We start from the raw sequence: 19,452 nt of genomic DNA on the forward strand, positions 1-19,452 counted from the left end.
ATTATATATATATTCATTATGTTTTTAAATAGAGAAAATATACAAATAATATTGAAATATGAGAAATTAATTATACAAATAAAATTAGGACTATATAAAATATAATACATTAAATTAAGTAGGAGCGTTTATTGTAAAATAAATTGCATTAAAATAAAAAAAAAAAAATATAAGGTAATAAAAATGAAAAAATTAAAATTAATTTTTAACAACACAAAATTTAGTACAAAATTAGAATAAGTTAATTTTTTATTATGCATGCACTAAAATGGAATCAATATAACTTTTACCTTTTATATATACTGCAATATTTATTGTAATAAATTTTAATTTTTTTATATTAAATCATTAAAATATAAAAGAAAAAATATGAAAATTATCAAAAAATAAAGTTAAATTATGGTAATTTAGAAAAAATTAAAATATACTTTTATAAAAAATTAGCAAAAAATAATATTTATTTTTTCTAAAAATTGACTTTTTTTCAATAAAAATAAATACCATGACAAATACATATTACCATATTTTTTATTTCAAGGTTAATGAAACTAATTTTTTATATTTTTTATGCAGAATTTAAAAATTAAAAATTTAGTACATGCTCAGTAGTCGTTAGTTATTTAATAGAAGCGATATTTATAATTTTTATTTTTTTTCTTTTTAAATATAATTTTAAAATAAGGCATTTAGTATATAAAATAATAAATTATTTTTTATCATTATAGTAATATATTTAAAAAAAAAAAAAAAAATATATATTGTATACAATTCAATAATTATCAAAAATGTTATAGTTATTAAATGAACAATGATATAATGTTAAGTTAAAATATATTTTTTCTCTTTAAAGTAAAAATAAAAATGATTTTACAACATCTAGAAAAAAAAATAATATAATGTTATATTAATGAAAATATTATTATATTACTCTTTTTCTATAGTGATTCAATAAAAAATGAGAAATAGCTTTAAGGAGTAAGATTAGGAATATTAACTAATTTTTTTTTTTTTTCTTTTCTTTAATGAATAATAAAATTTAAAAAAAATAATGTTATAAAATGAAGTTTAAAAATCCATGTTTTCAAAATTTTTCCATTTATTAACTATTATAATAGCAAAAAATTAATATTATATTGAAAAATAATACAAGTCAATTTTTTTTTAGGGAATTAAACTTTCATTATGTTAAAACAAGTAGAAATTATCAGTTAATTTTTCTATAAATAATATAATAAAATATGTTAATAAAATAACGTATGATAAATATAAAGCTCTTAAGAATCAAAAAAAAAATGATTCCTTTTTTTTTTTATACATATATTAAAAGAATAATAAAAAAATATAATTAGAAAAATAAAAGAATTTTAATATTTAAAAAAAAATAAATAAAATATTTTATTATATTTCCTCTCTTATTTTTTTCTTTTTTTTTAATTAGTCTAAGCATAATTCATTAATCACCCTTAAAGCCTATGTAAATAAGCATGCAATTATAAAAATACAATTAAGGTAAACTTAGTATTAAAGGTTAATAAATATCTTTTAATTTTCATATCTTTGTTTTATTTCCTCAATAGCATTGTATGGCTTTGATGGTTTAACTAAAGAAGGATGAGTACTTTCAACGCATTTAACACACATTTTTAAAGTTCCTAAATTTAAAATTAAATAAATAAAATATATATATATATGTAAATGCTACATTGGTATTATTATTATTTTATTTTATTTTATTTTATTTTTTTTGAAATAAAATTTTGTAGTTTATTGAATTAAAAAAAAATAGATATTTATTTACCTTGTGTTTCCGTTGCTCCAACTGCTGTGTTTAGCTTGCAGTTTGCATAAGCATATACCTGATTAAAAAAAAATTATTCTAATTTTTTTCCTAACATTTTTTTTTTTTGTCATTAACGTTTCATATATATGAATAAAAAAAAATTTATGAAATTATTTCTATTATGCTACTTTGCATTCCTTAATTGGGAACGGATCTGTATATCCTATTCCTTCAAGTTTGATATTTCTTTTTCCATCGGATTCTGTAACTGTAATACAAGATACATAGCATCTCGCAAAATTAGATTCTTTTGGGATATATAAAACAATCTATCAAAGTAAGAAATAAGATTTTTTTGATGTATATTTTTATTATGTTATATTTAATGAAATAAAGAAATAAAAAAATTAACAAAAAAAAAAAAAATTTAATAAAATATTAAAAAAATTTAGATATATTTTGCATCTATATAAGCATTTTTACTTCTTCGCTAAAAGTAAGACAATAAGATGAGAGTAAATATTTTCCTATAACCAATGATGAATTGTGATTTGACTTTTCCATGGACTGGATAAAAATTGAAATAAATTTTAAATAATTTTATAAGAAGTGTATTTTTTTTTCTTTCTTTTTTATTCATTTAAAATAAACAAGGAATATTTTTCATACCAATTTTACATCATCATTATCAAATATAACCGTACAAAAAAAAAAAATTTCACCATTTTGCAATTCAGGTACATTTATTCCTCTATGAAAACAGAAAAAAAAATAAATGCAATATTAAATTTTAAAAATTATATTCTTAATTACCTTAAATCTGATAATGAGAAAATTACTTTTTCAGCAACTTTATTTTCTTTTTTTTCTACTTTTTTGTTGATTACTTTTTTTTGAACATTTTCATCTAAAAAAAAAAATTATGAATTTTTATATAAAATGTTTCAGCTTAATTTTATATATTCTTATAAAATATTTCATATGTCTTATAATTCATAAGAACTATTATTCCATAAAATATTCAAATAAAATGATATAGATTAAAGATATACTTAGAATATTACAAAGTATCATATGTAAAAATTGGGATGTATTAAAATTATTAACTTAATATTACTATTAAAATGCATAAATAATGGAATAATAAAATTTATAATATTTATTTATTTTCAGTTCTTATCAATATGTAAGAAATAGTAAAAATATAAATATATCCACATATATATTTTTCTTTTTAAAATTATAGTATCTAAATGCAATTTTGTTACTTGCAATGGGACTAAGTCCCATAAATTGCCCCCCATAAGTCTTGTTGTAAGACATTTTAAAAAAAAAATTATAAACTTTTTTTTGTGGTTTCTGAAATATTTATCGAAAAAATGTGTGTACAAAAAAAGTAAAATTATAAAATAGAATAGTTCTATGCAAAGTAAAGAATAAAAAAAAAAATTTCAAAAAAAAAAAAATTGTTTTATCAAATAAAATTTTTCTTAAAAAAAAAACGTCCTATTTTTTCTTTTTTTTTTTTTAAATCCTATTTTTTATGAAATTTTAAATATTATTAAAAATAAGCTATTTTTTTTTTTTTTTTTAACGTTCAGTTATGTAGCCAATTTACATTTTTTATTCTGTTAACTATATAATGTATTTTTATAAAAAAATTTCCTGTTTTCAGTATGTTTTATTAACTCTTATTTCATCGTGTGGACTCAAGAAAACTTTATGATCATAATAGAATTCTTTTATATGAAATTTCTTTATTTTTTTTTTTCTTTCATGGAAAAATAATGGAATGCACATTATATTCTATTGTGCAATATTACAACTTTTGTTTAATATGATTATATTTTAAAAAGTATTTATTTTAGAACTAAATTTATTTCTGACATGTTCATAACATTTTCTCAATGTTTTTATCTTCATTAAAGAATTATGGTTAAATAAAACATTTTTAAGATAATGAAAAATTAAAACAAGATAAATTGTTAAAAGTTTTCAAAAAACACATGAACGAATTATTATTTATGAACAATTGAATTTATTATTCAATTTTTATAGAGATATAAGACCAAATAGTATATATATTAAAAAAAAATTTTAATTGTATTAATTTATTATAAATTTTAATAGTATAATTAATTTTTTAATGAATTTGCTCCTTATGTATTTACTTATAATACTAGTGTGACGGAATAATTAAATGTTAAATTAAAAATATATATATACATAAAGAGTACACATTTCTAAAAATAATTATATATATTAATTCTTTTATATGTGTTGTTATTTTCTATAAGTTCATAGTGATAAATTAAAAACAAGTTCTGTTCATATTCATATAATAAGACTTATAATTAATATTTTTAACAATTATTCCTTTTTTTTATTAAATAATTTAATCTTTCTTTTATATTTTTTAAGAATTTTAATGAAATGTTTTAATTTCGGTTATTACATATTATATTTTAATTACTAGGAACCTTAATTTTAAATATAGAATAAATTCTATATATATAAAAAAAAATGAAATAATAAAGAAAAAATAGGTAATAATATGACTGTCTGTTATAAAATGTTCTTTATAATATTTTGAATTTAAAACATTATTAAATATATCTAATGCGTTTTTTTTTTGTTTTTCCATTATAACTATATATGCTTTTATATTTCAAAAAATGATAAAAGATAAAACTGATGCATTTACTTAATAGCATCGAAGTTTTACTTATTAAAAGCTTTAATTAAAATTTTAATTAAAAGAGTAAGCATGTCGAAACATTACTTTAAAATTCATTATAAAAAAATATATTTTGGGACTTCTTATTATATAAAAAAGAAACAAAAAATTGACAATATGTAATAATAATGTAAAAAAATAATATATATACACAAATTAACAAAAATGAATATGAATGAAAAACACATATTATTTTATATCAGCGGTTGCGCTAAGTCAATATTTTTATACTTTTGCATACGAAATTTGGTTTTTTTTTTTTTAATATAAATTGTTACTATTAACAATAAAATTAGAGCAATCACTAGAATAATAAAAACAAATAATATATATAGGCCTTTTAAGTATTCTATTAAAATGTAATAAAAAAAAATAAAAAAATGAGTAAAATATGCATTTCAATTTTTAAATATTAAATTTAAAAAAAATTTTTTTCGATCAAAATTTTAGATAACCTTCTTTAATCAAAAAAGAACCAAAAATATAATTATTTAGGCTTATAATAAGCATTGAAACCAATTCAAATATAGCAAAGGCAGAAGTAATATTTTCATTATTCTTTACACTTTATAAAAAAAAATATACAAAAAAATTAAAATGGTTAAAAATTATGTTCAATCATTTTAATATATCTTAATAATATAAATTAGATAACATATATATTAAATTATTTTATATTTTTATATAATAAGTAAATAAAAATTTTCCTTTTTTTTATCGCAAACCATAAATGAGTAGGTATTTGGGAAATAATAACAGTGGGGATAATAGATTGGCTTATACCTATTAAAGTCAAAAAATTATTAAATGAATATATTATAAAAAAAAATAAAAAAGAATGAACTTTTTACAATGTTTTTTCTTTAAATTATGCTATTAAACAAATTCATATCTAATTTAATTATCATTCAGTATATTTTTTCTAATATTTTTATACCTATTAAATTAAAGAACAAGAAAGCTAATACTTCAGAATCTGCAAATATAAAAAAAAAATATATTAAGCAAAAGGGTAAAATTCTAATTATAATGAAAAAAAAAAGCATATAATGCAATTGTACATATTTATATCTTATAAATAACAATTTGTAAATATAATAGTTTTACTTAAATTAAATTTGTAGCAATATATAGATCCTGATATAGCTATTAAAATAAAAAAAGATGAACATAAAAGAAGAGATAGAAAGGACCCTATATTATCCATAATATATCCAGAAAAAGGTATAGCTATCAATGAAACAAATGTCATAATTATTGTGTAAACATTTGATATATAAATATTTATATTATATACAAATAAATATATATAAAAAAAATAGTTGATAAATATGTGGATAATTGATAATAAAAAAGCATGAATAAATATAAAAAAAAAGAAAAAAAAAGTAAATGATGACAAGAATATTTTAATGTTTTGAAATATCCTAAAACGATTTTTAATATTGTTTTTTTCTTTGTTTTTGCCATAAAATAAAGAACATCCGTTATTTTTATAGGGCAGATTCACTTTATCGTAATCTAAGCATTTGATTGCATCATCATAATTAGGAATTAATAAAACATTTTTTTTTTTTTCATCCTCCTTTTTATAGCTTATATTTTCAAATGAATTAATTATTTGTAAACCATAATTATCACTTTTTTTGGTATAATCTAAATTATTTTTAACAATAAATTTTGAATTAGTTTCAAAAGTTGTATTTTCTGTTTCTATATTATTTATAGATTTATTTAAAATTTTTCCATTTTTTACATCCTTTTTTTCTTCTTCTATAATATTTTTTTCTTTTTTCATTTCTACACTATTATTTAGTAGATCGTTTTTCTCTAACTCATTAAAGTAGTCTCTTGTATTATAAAAACTATTATTATCATCATTCTTTTCTTTTTCATCTACACTTAAAAAATTTACTGATCTACTTAATAAACTTCTTTTTCCTTGAGTTATACATTTCGAATTAATAGTCTTATTTGTGAGAAACGAGCATTGATAATTTTGTTCATTAAATAAATGTTTATCTAAGTTATCTTGTGTTAGAATCTTATCATTTATATAATTATTATCATAATACGTGCCATCGTTATGTATTTTGTAATCATCTAACATTTCACTGTTTTTATTATTAGTAGTATTTACACTTGTTATATTTTGATTACTAATATCTTTATCTAATGCATTATAAAGATTTGGATTTTGATTAATTAAATTGGTTACTGTTTCTATACAAATACTGTATGGTTTCATAGTAAGGCTATGACTATGCTTTCTTTTACAGACATCACTTTTGCCTTCTCTAATTCCTTTACTTTTTTTTTCTTTTTTGTTTTCATATACATTGTTTTTACTCTTATAAGTACTACTTATTTTAAAATTTTTATCTTTTATTTCAACAATTCTTAGTTTATTATTTCTGAATTTATTTAAAATAAAATGTTCATAAAAAACTGATTTTTCTAAGTTAGTATAAGCGCAAAAGCTTATATCAATATTTTTATCTGCATATAAATCTATATTCACTAAAATATTATCTATGTTTTTATCTATTGTATATATATAATAAGTATGATTACAATAAAAGCAAATGTATTGGTAATTATAAAATATTTTGTGTAAATTAAGCCACAAATTTTTTTGATTAAACCACTTGTAAGTGAAAATTAAAATCATTATTAAACCAAATATATCTATAAATAAAAATAAAATTACGTAATCACTAATTTTTCCATTTATTTTATTTGATAATATATAATTTAAGGAATGCGCTAAAAATTTAAAAATGCTATTCATTAAAATCAAAAATGAAGTTATTACTCCTATATTTATATAAAACACACAATATAAAATTTTCTTTTGGTAAATATTTATGTATGAACTACATATAGAACTAATTATTATAAAAAAATATAAAAACTTCAAAGTTTTTTTATAATATATTTTATCATTTTCAAAAAAAGAATATCCATTTATATTATTCTTTTGATTCATAATTTCATAATATTTAGTTTGGTTATAAATATTTTCTAAAGACTCACTTTTGTTTTCATCCCACCCTTTATTAAACTTCTTCAAATATTTTGATTTATTTTGATCAAATGAGATGCCATCAAGTTGCATTAAAAATATAAAATATTTTTCTAGAAAGAAAAAATTTTCAAAATTATCTGTAATATATAAATTTTTGAAATTTAATTTATTTTTTAAATTACTTTTAAAAATTAAATTAATGTCTTTTTTTATATTAGGGTGAATTGCCTTCATCGTAGAATTATACGAATTAAAAAAATTAATCTTATTTTTATTTATATATAAGTTACTATTTAAGTGTGAATTATATGTTTGTATATTATTTAACATTACAAAAATAATACAATGAGAAATTAAATTAGCAATATAAAAAATATTTAATATATAATTTTTTTTGCTTAAATCAAAGAACAAAATAATAAAGTATGTCATTAGCGAACTAATATATATTAAAGATAGTACATTATTATATAAGTTTATAGGTTTATCATTGATATTATTTTGTTCTCCAATAAGTTTATTATATTTAATTGGTTCATTATAATTATTATTTAACAATTTATTTTTGTTTTTTAAAAAAAACTCTTTATAAGATATTTTCCCATTTTTTTTTAATTCACTAGGATATTTTTTTTCATAATCATCTAAGCTGCCAGCGTTATGTAAATTACTTGTTTTAACAACTGAATTAATACTTTCAGATTCATTTCTTGTATCTGTCAGCATAAATAAAAACGGAAACACATTCTTAAACATATGAGTAGAAGAAGAGAAAAAAATAACACATATTAACAATATAATTTTATTTTTACTAGAAAAGTAAGTACTACTAATTTTATACTCAGACATTTTAATTTCCTTATATTTTACTTATAAAAAATATATATATAAATACAAGCATAGAAAATTTTCGTTATATTTTTATTAAACATTTTTATTTCAAACTGCGTAAACAATTTTTTACAAAATTTCCTGAAATCATTTTCTTTGTTATATTAAGGATTTATATTATTGCTTAATGCTGTTAACAAAATAAGCAGAATTTTTTTTTTTTTTTTTTTTTTTTTGATAAGATTGAAGTTTATTTATATAAAAACATAAAATGTTTATAATATTCATTTAATTTCAAAACTTTTTTTTTTAAAATTACTATAAATATATTTTTAGTCTTTCATTTTAATTTCTTTTATTTGTAAACTTTTTTTTTTAGCAATGAATTTTTTTTTTTTTATTATATCAAAATTATTTAAATTAGTATGATCAAAGTTATAAATATTAGCAAAATAATAAATAATAAAAATTTTAAAATTACTAATGATTAAATATTCTTAAAGCTTTGTTTTACAACAAATTTTTAAATATGAATATAGAAATTTAAAAAATAATAAATATATATATATATATTTATGTATATGGATAAAAAAAAGTAGATGCAATTTTTATTTGCACATTTATATTCTTATATAGAACAAAAAGGAAAAAAAAAAAAATTGTTTAAATTTTATAATTTTCCTCACTGTTAAAATATTTTACATTAATAAATAAAAAATACAAAGATAATTTTCCTTTATCTTTTGTCTTTGCCTTTTAATGGTAGCCTTTGCTTCAAATTAACTAACAAAAGAATGTGTAAAAATGTAAAATTTGTATTTCTTTTGTATTATATGAAAAATATATCTTAAAATATATTAAATGCATTGATTTTTGTTACTATAGATATTTTAAAATTTCTATGTAACTATGTTTAATCATATATATATTTTTAATAATAAATGAATTAAAATATATCATTAAAGCTTTAAGTAAAAAAATTATATTACATTAACAGTATATATTATATTTTTTTTTTTATGTATCATATATTTCGTTTCTCTGTATACTTAATTTATTCAAATATATAATTATTTCTCCCTTTTATTTGTATTATTTGTTGGCATACACAAAAAAAAAAAAAAAAATTCAAATGAAGTTCAATTTTATTAGAAACATATGTGGTTTTACTAAGAAAAAGAAAATTTTGTAATTATTATTAAATACTTCATTTAAAATATTATTTTATGTGTCTAGAAATGAAAAAAAAAAAGTAGATGCAACATTTTTTTTTTAATCTTTTATTCACACAACATATCAAAATTAAAATGTTAAATAATACAAGCTAATTTTCTTTTTTCTTAAAACTAATTATCTATATATTTTTTATTGCACCACTATTTTTTTTTATTATGATACTTACTATTTGAAAAATTGTAAATGCATGTGGTTTAAATAATAGTAAAAGAAAAAAAAAAGATAATCTTAGTAATCAAAAAATAAGCAAAAAAATAGCTAATTAGAGGAGGAAAACAAAGGGTAAATATTAATCTTAATAATCCAACGCTTTTACAAAAAAATAATTTATTAATTTTGAATATATTCTTTTAATATATTTCACTATTCTATTATTTTATAAATCCTATAGTAAAATGGAACATGAAGTTCTTTCTATAAATATATAAGCATGTATAACTGCACACTTTTTTCATTTGGTTTTTATTTTAAATAAAGTAATACGAAATAGTAATTTTTTTTATTTCAAATGATTAATGCGAAATGCTTAGAAATTGTCAAAACCATATAAGGCACAATACATATTTATATGTTTCATTTCATAATAATTATTGAAAAGAAAATATATATAAAAATTTTGTATATATGAAAAGAAATTTTAAAGAGAAATGAAACAGAAGTTCTTTGATTAATTATATTAAAAACAAAAAAAGTTATGGTTTAGAAAAATCAAATGATTATAAATGGTTTTTGTTTATTTTTCGTTTGATTATATTTTTTTAATATTTATAAAATTCATTATACATTATATGTAATAAACAAATTTAAAGTGTAAAAAGCAAATATAGTTTTTTCAAAATATATCAGAAAAATAATAAAATTATATTACATTTAAGAAATATAAAATTGAATGAATAAATAGAATTACACAGGATTTATTTATTATTTTTTTTTTTTAATTGAAATACTGTTCAGACAACTTTGTTCTTGCATACATGAATAAAATATTAAGAAATTTTCTAAATAACAATTTATTTGAGAATACTAATGATGAAAAGTTAAATAATGCAAAACAAAATGTATAGAGAATAATTATTTATAATTCAACTTAAAAAAATATAATATTATGTACATATGTTCGTTTCTATAAAATAATATTTACATATATGAAGCAGTTTTGCATACATAAATACTTTAATATCCTTAGGAATAGACTTATAAATTCTCTATGCTATAAAATAGTTTTAGAATTCATCTTTTTTTTTTTTTTTTTTTTGTATTTTTTATATATTTTTGTATGTTTTTAATTATAATCCATTTAAGTTTATTTATTGTTAAAGAAGACATAATTTTTAGGACAAAAAAAAGAAAAAACTTTTAATATGTTAAAATTTCATTATTGAAAAACTAAAAATTTCTTGTAAAAATGAATGCATATATATCTATTTACTAAAGAAAAATTTCATTGATAATTTACATATATTTTAGTATCCAGGAAATTTATTTTTACTAAAAAAAAAAAAGTGCTATATGCACATTTATATTATTACAACTTGTTACTTTAAATACATATATCTATACTAAAATAATTTATTATTTCACATAACAATATAAAAAAAAAGAATCATATATAATGTTTTTTTTAATAATAAAACTTATATTCTATTAAACCATATATGTAAAAAACAAAAAAAAATAAAACGCATATTTCAATTTAATTGTATTTTGGGTTTTTATTTGTTTCCCTTAATAAAATAATTATTTTTTTAATATTTTAGACAAAAATGTAAAAGAAATAAAATTAATAAAATAGACTTTTTTTTTTTTAAATCTTAGTTCTTTTTAGTTAACCTTAAATATTTAGTAGTTCTCGTAAGCTTTGTATTTTTTAAGTATTCTATATATTTCATTCTATATAATTTTACATATATATATATTTTAGATATATTGTATTTTTTATTTTTTTTTTTTCGTCTTATATATATATTTTAAATTTTAATATTTTTTTTTTTTTTCTAATTTGTTGCATGTACTAATTTCCTTAATGTTTGTACTTTTATTTATAAATAGCTTTATATTTGATTATTTCTTTATGAATTACTTTTTATTATTTTGATAATAATACAAAAAAAGTTTACTATATAAATAAATATATATTATTTTAGTTAAAATATTATTTTTATTTTTTTTAATCTTTAAAATATATAAAAAATTTTAAAATATAATTTTTCATTTATGTATAATAATTCCCAATATATAACACATTTGTATCTATTATTCACATTAGAAATATTTAACTTTAATATTCTTTTATTATGCACTTTAATTTGATTTAATTTTTTACTTTTTTTCTCTATTTTGTTTTTCTTTTTTTTTTTTTTTAGTTAAAGATTAAAATTCATAATAATTTTGTTGTACATTTTTTTTTTCTTTTTTCTATTAAAAATTTTAATAATTATTTTTTTTGCTTTTGTATTCGCTTTGAATATTTTTAACTCGTATAATTTTTATTTTTGTATTTCATCTAAAATTCATTAATTTTTTTTTTTTTTTTTTTTGCCAAAAAAAAGTAAATAAAGATGTCGCAAGAAAATGAACATATTAGTGAATGGTGTTTAATTGAAAGTAATCCATGTATTTTTTATGATATGCTTCAGAAGATGGGAGCAAAAAGTATTTCAGTAGAAGATGTGTATGGTTTAGAATACTTTGATGATTATATAATTAATAAAGAAGAAATAAATATGAATCACATTTTAAGTATAAAGGAATATAAGAATGAAAAAGAGAAATTGGAAAAATTTAATGAAGAAAAAAGTGAAAGATTTTATAACGATATATGTATAGAAACAAAATATAATAAATTATTAAAGAATAACTCTTATATTTATGGTATTATATTTTTATTTAATATAGGAAATGATTATAATAATGATAAATATATTAAACATGATATCCCCGAAAATTTATTTTTTGCAAAACAAGTTATACCAAATGCTTGTGCTACTCAAGCTATATTATCAATTGTTTTGAATAAAGATATTGAGTTAAATGAAGAAATCAAAAATATAAAAACTTTTAGTAAAAATTTTGATAGTTCAATGAAAGGTTTAACATTATCAAATTGTAGCTTTCTCCGTAATATTCATAATTCTTATAAAGCTCCAATATATATAGATAAAGAAGATTTTTATGATGATAAAAAAAGTACTGATGCTTTTCATTTTGTTTCATATATTCAGTATGACCAATCTGTGTATTTATTAGATGGTTTACAAAAAGGACCAGTTTTAATTAAAAGTGAAAGTGATACAGAGGAAAAAAGGGATTGGATAGATATTGCAAGGGGAGATATTAAAAAAGAAATAGAACAAATTTGTAATTCGAAAAATGAAAAAGATAACAGATTTAATATTTTAGCTGTAATTAAAGATAAGGAGCACATTATTCAAAATTTCATAAATATTCATAGAGTTATTAGACAAAGAACAAATATTAAATTAATCAGTTTAGGAGAAAATATTGAATTAACTGATGAAATTAATGAAGATGATTATAATTTTCCAAAATTACCTACTATAGAGGATTTACCTAATGATTTAAACGAATTACATCATATTATTCAGAAATCCACCTTAGAAATTAATTATTTAGAAAATCTTTTAAGTGAACAAATAGAAATCAAAAAATCTTGGCATAAAGAACTTACTTTTAAATTTTTTAATTTCTATCCATTTATTATGTCTTCACTTAATATTATGGCTAAGCATAAACTTTTAAAGGAATTTTATCAAAAAGAAAAATTAAAAAAATCAACAGGATAATTCATCCAAAAAAAATCTAATTTCTTTTTTTTTTTTTTTCAAATGTAGAATTATATATATATATATATATATATATATATATATATATATATATATATGTATTTGTGCACATCTATGAAAGAATGTTTTTATTTATGAAATAATATATTATGAAATATATAAAAATATTAAGTTTCATTTTTTTTTTTTTTTTATGTGTTTACATATGTTAATACTTTTCTTTTTATGACTAATATATTTAACTTCATATTTTTAATAATATATATATAATATAAGATTTTATTAATATACTAACCTTTTATTTTTTTTAATTATATATAAGAGATAATATTATCATAATTAATAAACTTGAATAATAAAGATAAGAAAATAAATGTGAGATAATTTTTTTTTTTTTTTTTTATGAATATAAATGAAAATAATTTGTATAAGAAAAAATATTTTTGGTAAATAATTTTATATCTGTATAATTTTTTTCATACTGTTTTAAATAGTTTTCTTTCTAAAATTTTTAGTATATATATGTATATATTCATTTACATTTTAATAGCGTATATTTATCTGATATTATTTTTTTATTGGATGGATTTTCTCTTTATAGACAATATGATTTTCCCATATTTTAAGAAATGTATATAATTTAAATAACAATATATAAATATACATAGATATACCAAGAAATGAATGAACATATAAACAAAGAGAAAATTAAAAAAATAAGAAAAAAATACAATGATTATGCAATAGATAAAAAAAAATTAGAGTATTTAAGTTTTATTTGTGAAGAAGAAGATATTAATTTATTTTGTAATTTCGATGAACAATACGAATCTAATAATAAGCATACAGATAATGATAAAAATTCTTGTGATTTTATAGGTAGATTAAAATTTAATGATTTAAAATACGATGATTTTGAAAACTCTTATTTAACAATTTTAGTTCAAAATGAAAAAATTGAAGAAGACAAAAAATCTTGTTTTTGTTTATCATTCTTATATGAACATTTTTTGTATTATTGTGATTTTTTCTATAATGATTATAAAAAAGATCATCCTGTGAATTTTATAAAAAACTTTGAAAAAGATTTATACTTTTTTAATTTAATAAATGAAAAAAGAAATCGTATAAACAAAATTAAAAAAGCACACATTGAAAAAAATACGAAAGAAAATGAAAAAGAGAAAATTACTAAAAACTATGATACACGGTTAAATTATAAGAAAAAATACAATTCAAGTATTAATAATGAAAGTAAAAATCATATAAGTGATAACTCAAATATTATAATATCTACATATATAGCTTACAATAAATTACAAAATGAGTTATTTGAGTATTATATACCTAAATTAAATTATAATAAAATTATTTATTTTGATAACCATTTAAAAAGTGAAATCAATAATATATATGATTGCAATATATCCGAATTATATATCAATCAGAACCATAATATTATTAATAAAGACGCTATAGAAATATTACCTAAAAAAAATATTCAAAACTTTGAAGATGACAATATATGCATTAAAAAAAAAGAGATAAATTTAAAAAAAAAAAAGATAAAAAAAAAAAAAAAAGAAAGAAAAAATTCATTTTTAAACATTTCTAATTTATCATTTCATTTATACAATTATACATCTAGTGAAGAAAGCGTTATGTCTTTTTCAAAATTTTTGCATACATCTGAAGTTTCAAAAAAAAAAAAAGGAAATGGATTTGTTTCAAAAAATATAGAAGAAAATGATAGCATGATTATTTTTAATGAAATAATAGATCTTTGTAAACAAAATAAAATATTTACTTTTAAGAAAAATATACAAGAAAATAAAAGGCATATTATAAAGAATTGTAATCATAATAAAAAAAAAGTATTTAGTCAAAAATTAGACAATTTTAAGGAAGTTTATCATAAGAATAAAAATAGAATTAGTGAAAATCTTTATGAAGGAATAAACAAACATTCAAATGACAGAAGTATATCTTGTTATAGAATTAACACAAATTCCTACAATTCAAAGTATTTTCATTTGACACATTCACATAAAAGTGATAAAGAATTATTACTAAGTTTTCAAAAAAAACGAAGTTTTAGTTTATACTCCATGGGTAAAGAAAGTGAAAACGAAAAAAGTAAAAAAGTAAACAAAATAATTAAAAATATTTTTCCAAAGAATAGTACAGAAAAAATCGATAATCTGAAAATACATCATTTAGAAGAGAAGAAAAAAAAAAAAGAAGTAATCAAAGAAAAAGAAACAAAATTAGAAAAAAAAAATTGTTACAATTTTTTAAATTTTATGAACACTAAAAGAAAAAGAGAAGACAATATATTAAAAATACAAATTTTAAAAGGTTTAAATCAAACAAATTATGATCCTCTATATTTAGAAAACATTGTGAATAATAAAAGTAACATAAATGAAGAAAAATTAATAAAAAAAAAGAAAAAAAATTGTAATTTAAAACATTTAGACAAATATAAAGATGTTAATGAAATAAAAGAAAATTTTAGATTACCTGTTTTTAAAAATTTTTATGTTTTAAAGTATAATTTTTCTTCTCTTTATATAGATGAGAAATATGAAATGATAACCCAACTATATAAATATGAATATATCTATTTTGATTTCTATTTAACCATTATATTTATCAAATCATTAATAAAATTAAAAAAATATGACTACTGCTTAAAATATATTTTTGAAATAAATGAAAACAATATAGGGATATTTAATAAAAGCATTATTTATTACTTTTGGGGTATTTGTTATGAAAAATTGAATAAATTAAAATTAAGTACAAAAGAATATTCAAAAGCTGTAGTTCATCAACTGAATAATAATAAAAATAAAAAACAAACTATTAACAAATTAGAAAAAGAATATAAAAATAATGAAATAGAAATTCTTCCATTCATTTTTATCTGTTTAGATAAGTTAATAGGGTCTTATCGTTTGAAATCACAAGAAGAAAGTATATTATTAAAATATGTAGAGTTACATTATGATTTAAATAAACATATAAATTTTTATTTATCCAAAATAAATAAAAACAAAAAATATAATATAAATGATTATATGAATACGAAAAATGAAATAACTTTTAATAAAATTAATTTTCCAAATAATCACAAAAATTACATAAAAATGGAAGAAGGAATACCTCTCCATTCTATAACGAATAAATTTAATAAAACTAATATTATAGAAAAGGATAACGCACATTACATTAGTATTAATAATAAGAAAAAAAAAAATGAAAAAAAAAATAGTAATATACATAGTCACACTTATGATGATAAAAAAGAAATAGTGGTTGTTGAAAAAAATTCATCTTCTATTCATTATGATCAAGATAATTTTTATATAGAGAAGCTTTATAAAGAAGAAAATTGCTATAACCTTTTATATAACAATAAAAAAGAGTCAATTATGTTAAATGAAAAAAACACAAATAGAAGTTCAAAAAAAAAAAAAAATGATTCCTTCTATAAAAGATATATTAATATTAATAATTTGTTATGTGTTGTTGATAACAAAAGTGAGATTGATCATAAAGAATGTTTACGGAGTGATTATTTCTTTTACGATGAAATAAATAATATTAATGATAAAAATATAAAAAAAAAAATTATTTATCATTTCGATAAAATTACAAAAAACGGAAGCATCAATGATAAATTATTTAATTATAATGATTTCTTTACGCATATTTTGGATATATTTTTTAATTTATACTGTGATAAAACAATAAATAAAATTAGAAAGTTTATTAGCATCAATTTTGCAAATCAAAATGTTTTAAATTCTATGAGAAAAATAGGTTTGGACTTAAAATTAATTGATATACATTTTGTTAGTGACAATAAAAAAATAAAAACAAATGAACTGATAAGCAATAAAAAATGTACAAAATATAAATTTATTAACGAAAAAAGCAATTCATCAACAAAAAATGAAAAAGATATACATTCAGAAGAAAAAAAAAAATGTATAAAGATATATATAGATAAATTAATCCCAATAGATTATATGTGCATTAATTTATATTGTTTTAAAAATTACGATTTCCTAAATTCTTATTACATAAGTAAATATATTATAAAAATAAAAAAGGAATATGACAATAAAGATGCAATAATTTTATTTGTATCATCTCTTATAAATCTGAATGATATTTTTAAAAATAAAAAAAATAAAATTAGAGAAATGCTACTATTATATAACGAAAGAGTAAGTGAAATTAGAAATAAAAACAAAACCTATTACTTTAATCCAAATGCTTATACATATAAAAATGATTTTTTAGACTATTATATATTTGGGATAATTTCCTTTTTAAAAAATGACTTAAAAAAATCTTATTTTTACTTCACAAAATGCATAAATTTAAAAAGAAAGTTCTACTTATCCTACATATATTTATTTCAAATATGTTTAATTAATAATATATCTGATAAAAAATTAATTTTTTACCAATGTTTAAAATTAAAACCATACAACATCTTACCTTACCTAATATATTCATCAAGACTTATTAAGCTATTGCAAAGTAATATAACTAATGTGAATAATTATTCTACAAACTATTTAAAGAATATTTTAAATAAAGGAATCTATTTAGATAAAGAAAACCTTTTTATATATAATGAATTATTTGTATATTATTTTATAATTAAAGATTATGTTCAATGTGAAGTCATTATAAAGAAAATTTTTCTAACATATAATATGTTCTCCTCCATCTTTTTTCCTATTTCTTCTATTTTATATAATATAGCAATTTATTATGTTTATCAAAAAGATTTATATGAAGCAGAAAAATACTTAGTCAAAATATTATATGCAAACCCTTTTGATATAAAATCTTTAAATCTTATAACATACATTTTGTGTATGCAAAAAAACAAATACTGGACATGTTTTTTTGATTACTCAATATATTTAGAAAATATTTTATATTCAAAAAAAATTATTTCTTGTAAAACATTTTTGTGTGAACATTTTTTTAAAAAATTGAAGCAGTTAAAAGAGTTTAGTATTTTTATAGACTATTATAAAATACTAAAAAAAGTAAGAAATTTTTATTCCTTTTTTAAAAGTTATATTGAAACAAAATACTTTTCGCTTATGGGAGATTTCAACAAAATTAATAACATCTCATAGTTCAAAAAAATAAAAGTAAAAAATTTATGTGATTATCTAAATTTTGAAAAATAACTGTGATTTACTAAAATAATATGAAAAAATAGTAAATATATATAAAGAAATATTAATTTGTTTTTCTTTTTTCTTTTTTGTGATAGATAGTATTAAACATCGTGTCTAAATTTAATATATAAATTTATTTATTTATTTGAATGTATTTGATTTTATTCTACCTTAATTTTTTTTAAAACACAAAAATATAGGAATCATATTCTGATTACAACAAAATTCTCTTTAATATGTAATTATGAATTTAATTTTAAAAAACTTTTAAATGATATATCTTAAAGTACTAACATATAGAAAAATAAAAAAAAAAAAAAATAAAAACATCAAAATAAGTATTAAGGTAAAAATATTTATAACACTTAATTTTCTGTTCCTTTTTAAAATATAATTTTAGTAAAACTCTAGTTAAGGAATATATATATATATATATATATGTAAACGGAGGTTAATATCATGTAGATATGTAGAAATGTTATTTTTTAAGAAATTTAAAGATATAATATTCATATAAAAAAAAAAATAAATAAAAAAACAAAAAAAATTAAAATGTTTTTAAACATATATATATATATATATTCTTTTTCATTTAATTATTTATTTATTTTTAAATGTATCTTTTTTGTAATTTTATACGCATGTTAAAGAAAAAAATAATTTACATATTTAAAAAGCTTTAAAAGATCAAGTACAGTGAATTATTTAATAAAATTAAAAATAATAAAATAAAAATATATCACATACACATTTTTTTTTTTTTTTAATTTATCATTAATTTATATAATTTAATAATTTAATTTTTTTCAAATTTTTTATTT

At 17.1% G+C, this 19,452-nt stretch overlaps 4 protein-coding genes across 4 annotated transcripts; 2 read left to right on the forward strand and 2 right to left on the reverse strand.

The window, feature by feature from the left end:
• Positions 1 to 1,542: 1,542 nt before the first annotated feature.
• On the reverse strand, positions 1,543 to 3,103 carry PRELSG_0913700 (conserved Plasmodium protein, unknown function; the record flags this gene model as incomplete). Its single annotated transcript, XM_028676566.1, has 7 exons — positions 1,543 to 1,652; positions 1,799 to 1,856; positions 1,969 to 2,109; positions 2,264 to 2,347; positions 2,450 to 2,531; positions 2,594 to 2,687; positions 3,049 to 3,103. The coding sequence occupies 7 exons, from the start codon at positions 3,101 to 3,103 to the stop codon at positions 1,543 to 1,545; spliced, it is 624 nt and encodes a 207-aa protein (XP_028533042.1).
• A 1,608-nt stretch (positions 3,104 to 4,711) lies between these two features.
• On the reverse strand, positions 4,712 to 8,394 carry PRELSG_0913800 (conserved Plasmodium protein, unknown function; the record flags this gene model as incomplete). The annotated part of the gene is made up of 5 exons (XM_028676567.1): positions 4,712 to 4,866; positions 4,973 to 5,082; positions 5,243 to 5,300; positions 5,455 to 5,493; positions 5,625 to 8,394. The coding sequence occupies 5 exons, from the start codon at positions 8,392 to 8,394 to the stop codon at positions 4,712 to 4,714; spliced, it is 3,132 nt and encodes a 1,043-aa protein (XP_028533043.1).
• Positions 8,395 to 12,170: 3,776 nt separating this feature from the next.
• On the forward strand, positions 12,171 to 13,415 carry UCH54 (deubiquinating/deneddylating enzyme, putative; the record flags this gene model as incomplete). Its single annotated transcript, XM_028676569.1, has 1 exon — positions 12,171 to 13,415. One exon carries the CDS (start codon positions 12,171 to 12,173, stop codon positions 13,413 to 13,415), a length of 1,245 nt encoding a protein of 414 aa, XP_028533044.1.
• Positions 13,416 to 14,095: 680 nt separating this feature from the next.
• On the forward strand, positions 14,096 to 18,586 carry PRELSG_0914000 (conserved Plasmodium protein, unknown function; the record flags this gene model as incomplete). The annotated part of the gene is made up of 1 exon (XM_028676570.1): positions 14,096 to 18,586. One exon carries the CDS (start codon positions 14,096 to 14,098, stop codon positions 18,584 to 18,586), a length of 4,491 nt encoding a protein of 1,496 aa, XP_028533045.1.
• Positions 18,587 to 19,452: the final 866 nt, after the last annotated feature.

Source organism: Plasmodium relictum (assembly GCF_900005765.1).
Source record: "Plasmodium relictum strain SGS1 genome assembly, chromosome: 9".
NCBI classification, from domain to species: domain Eukaryota; phylum Apicomplexa; class Aconoidasida; order Haemosporida; family Plasmodiidae; genus Plasmodium; species Plasmodium relictum.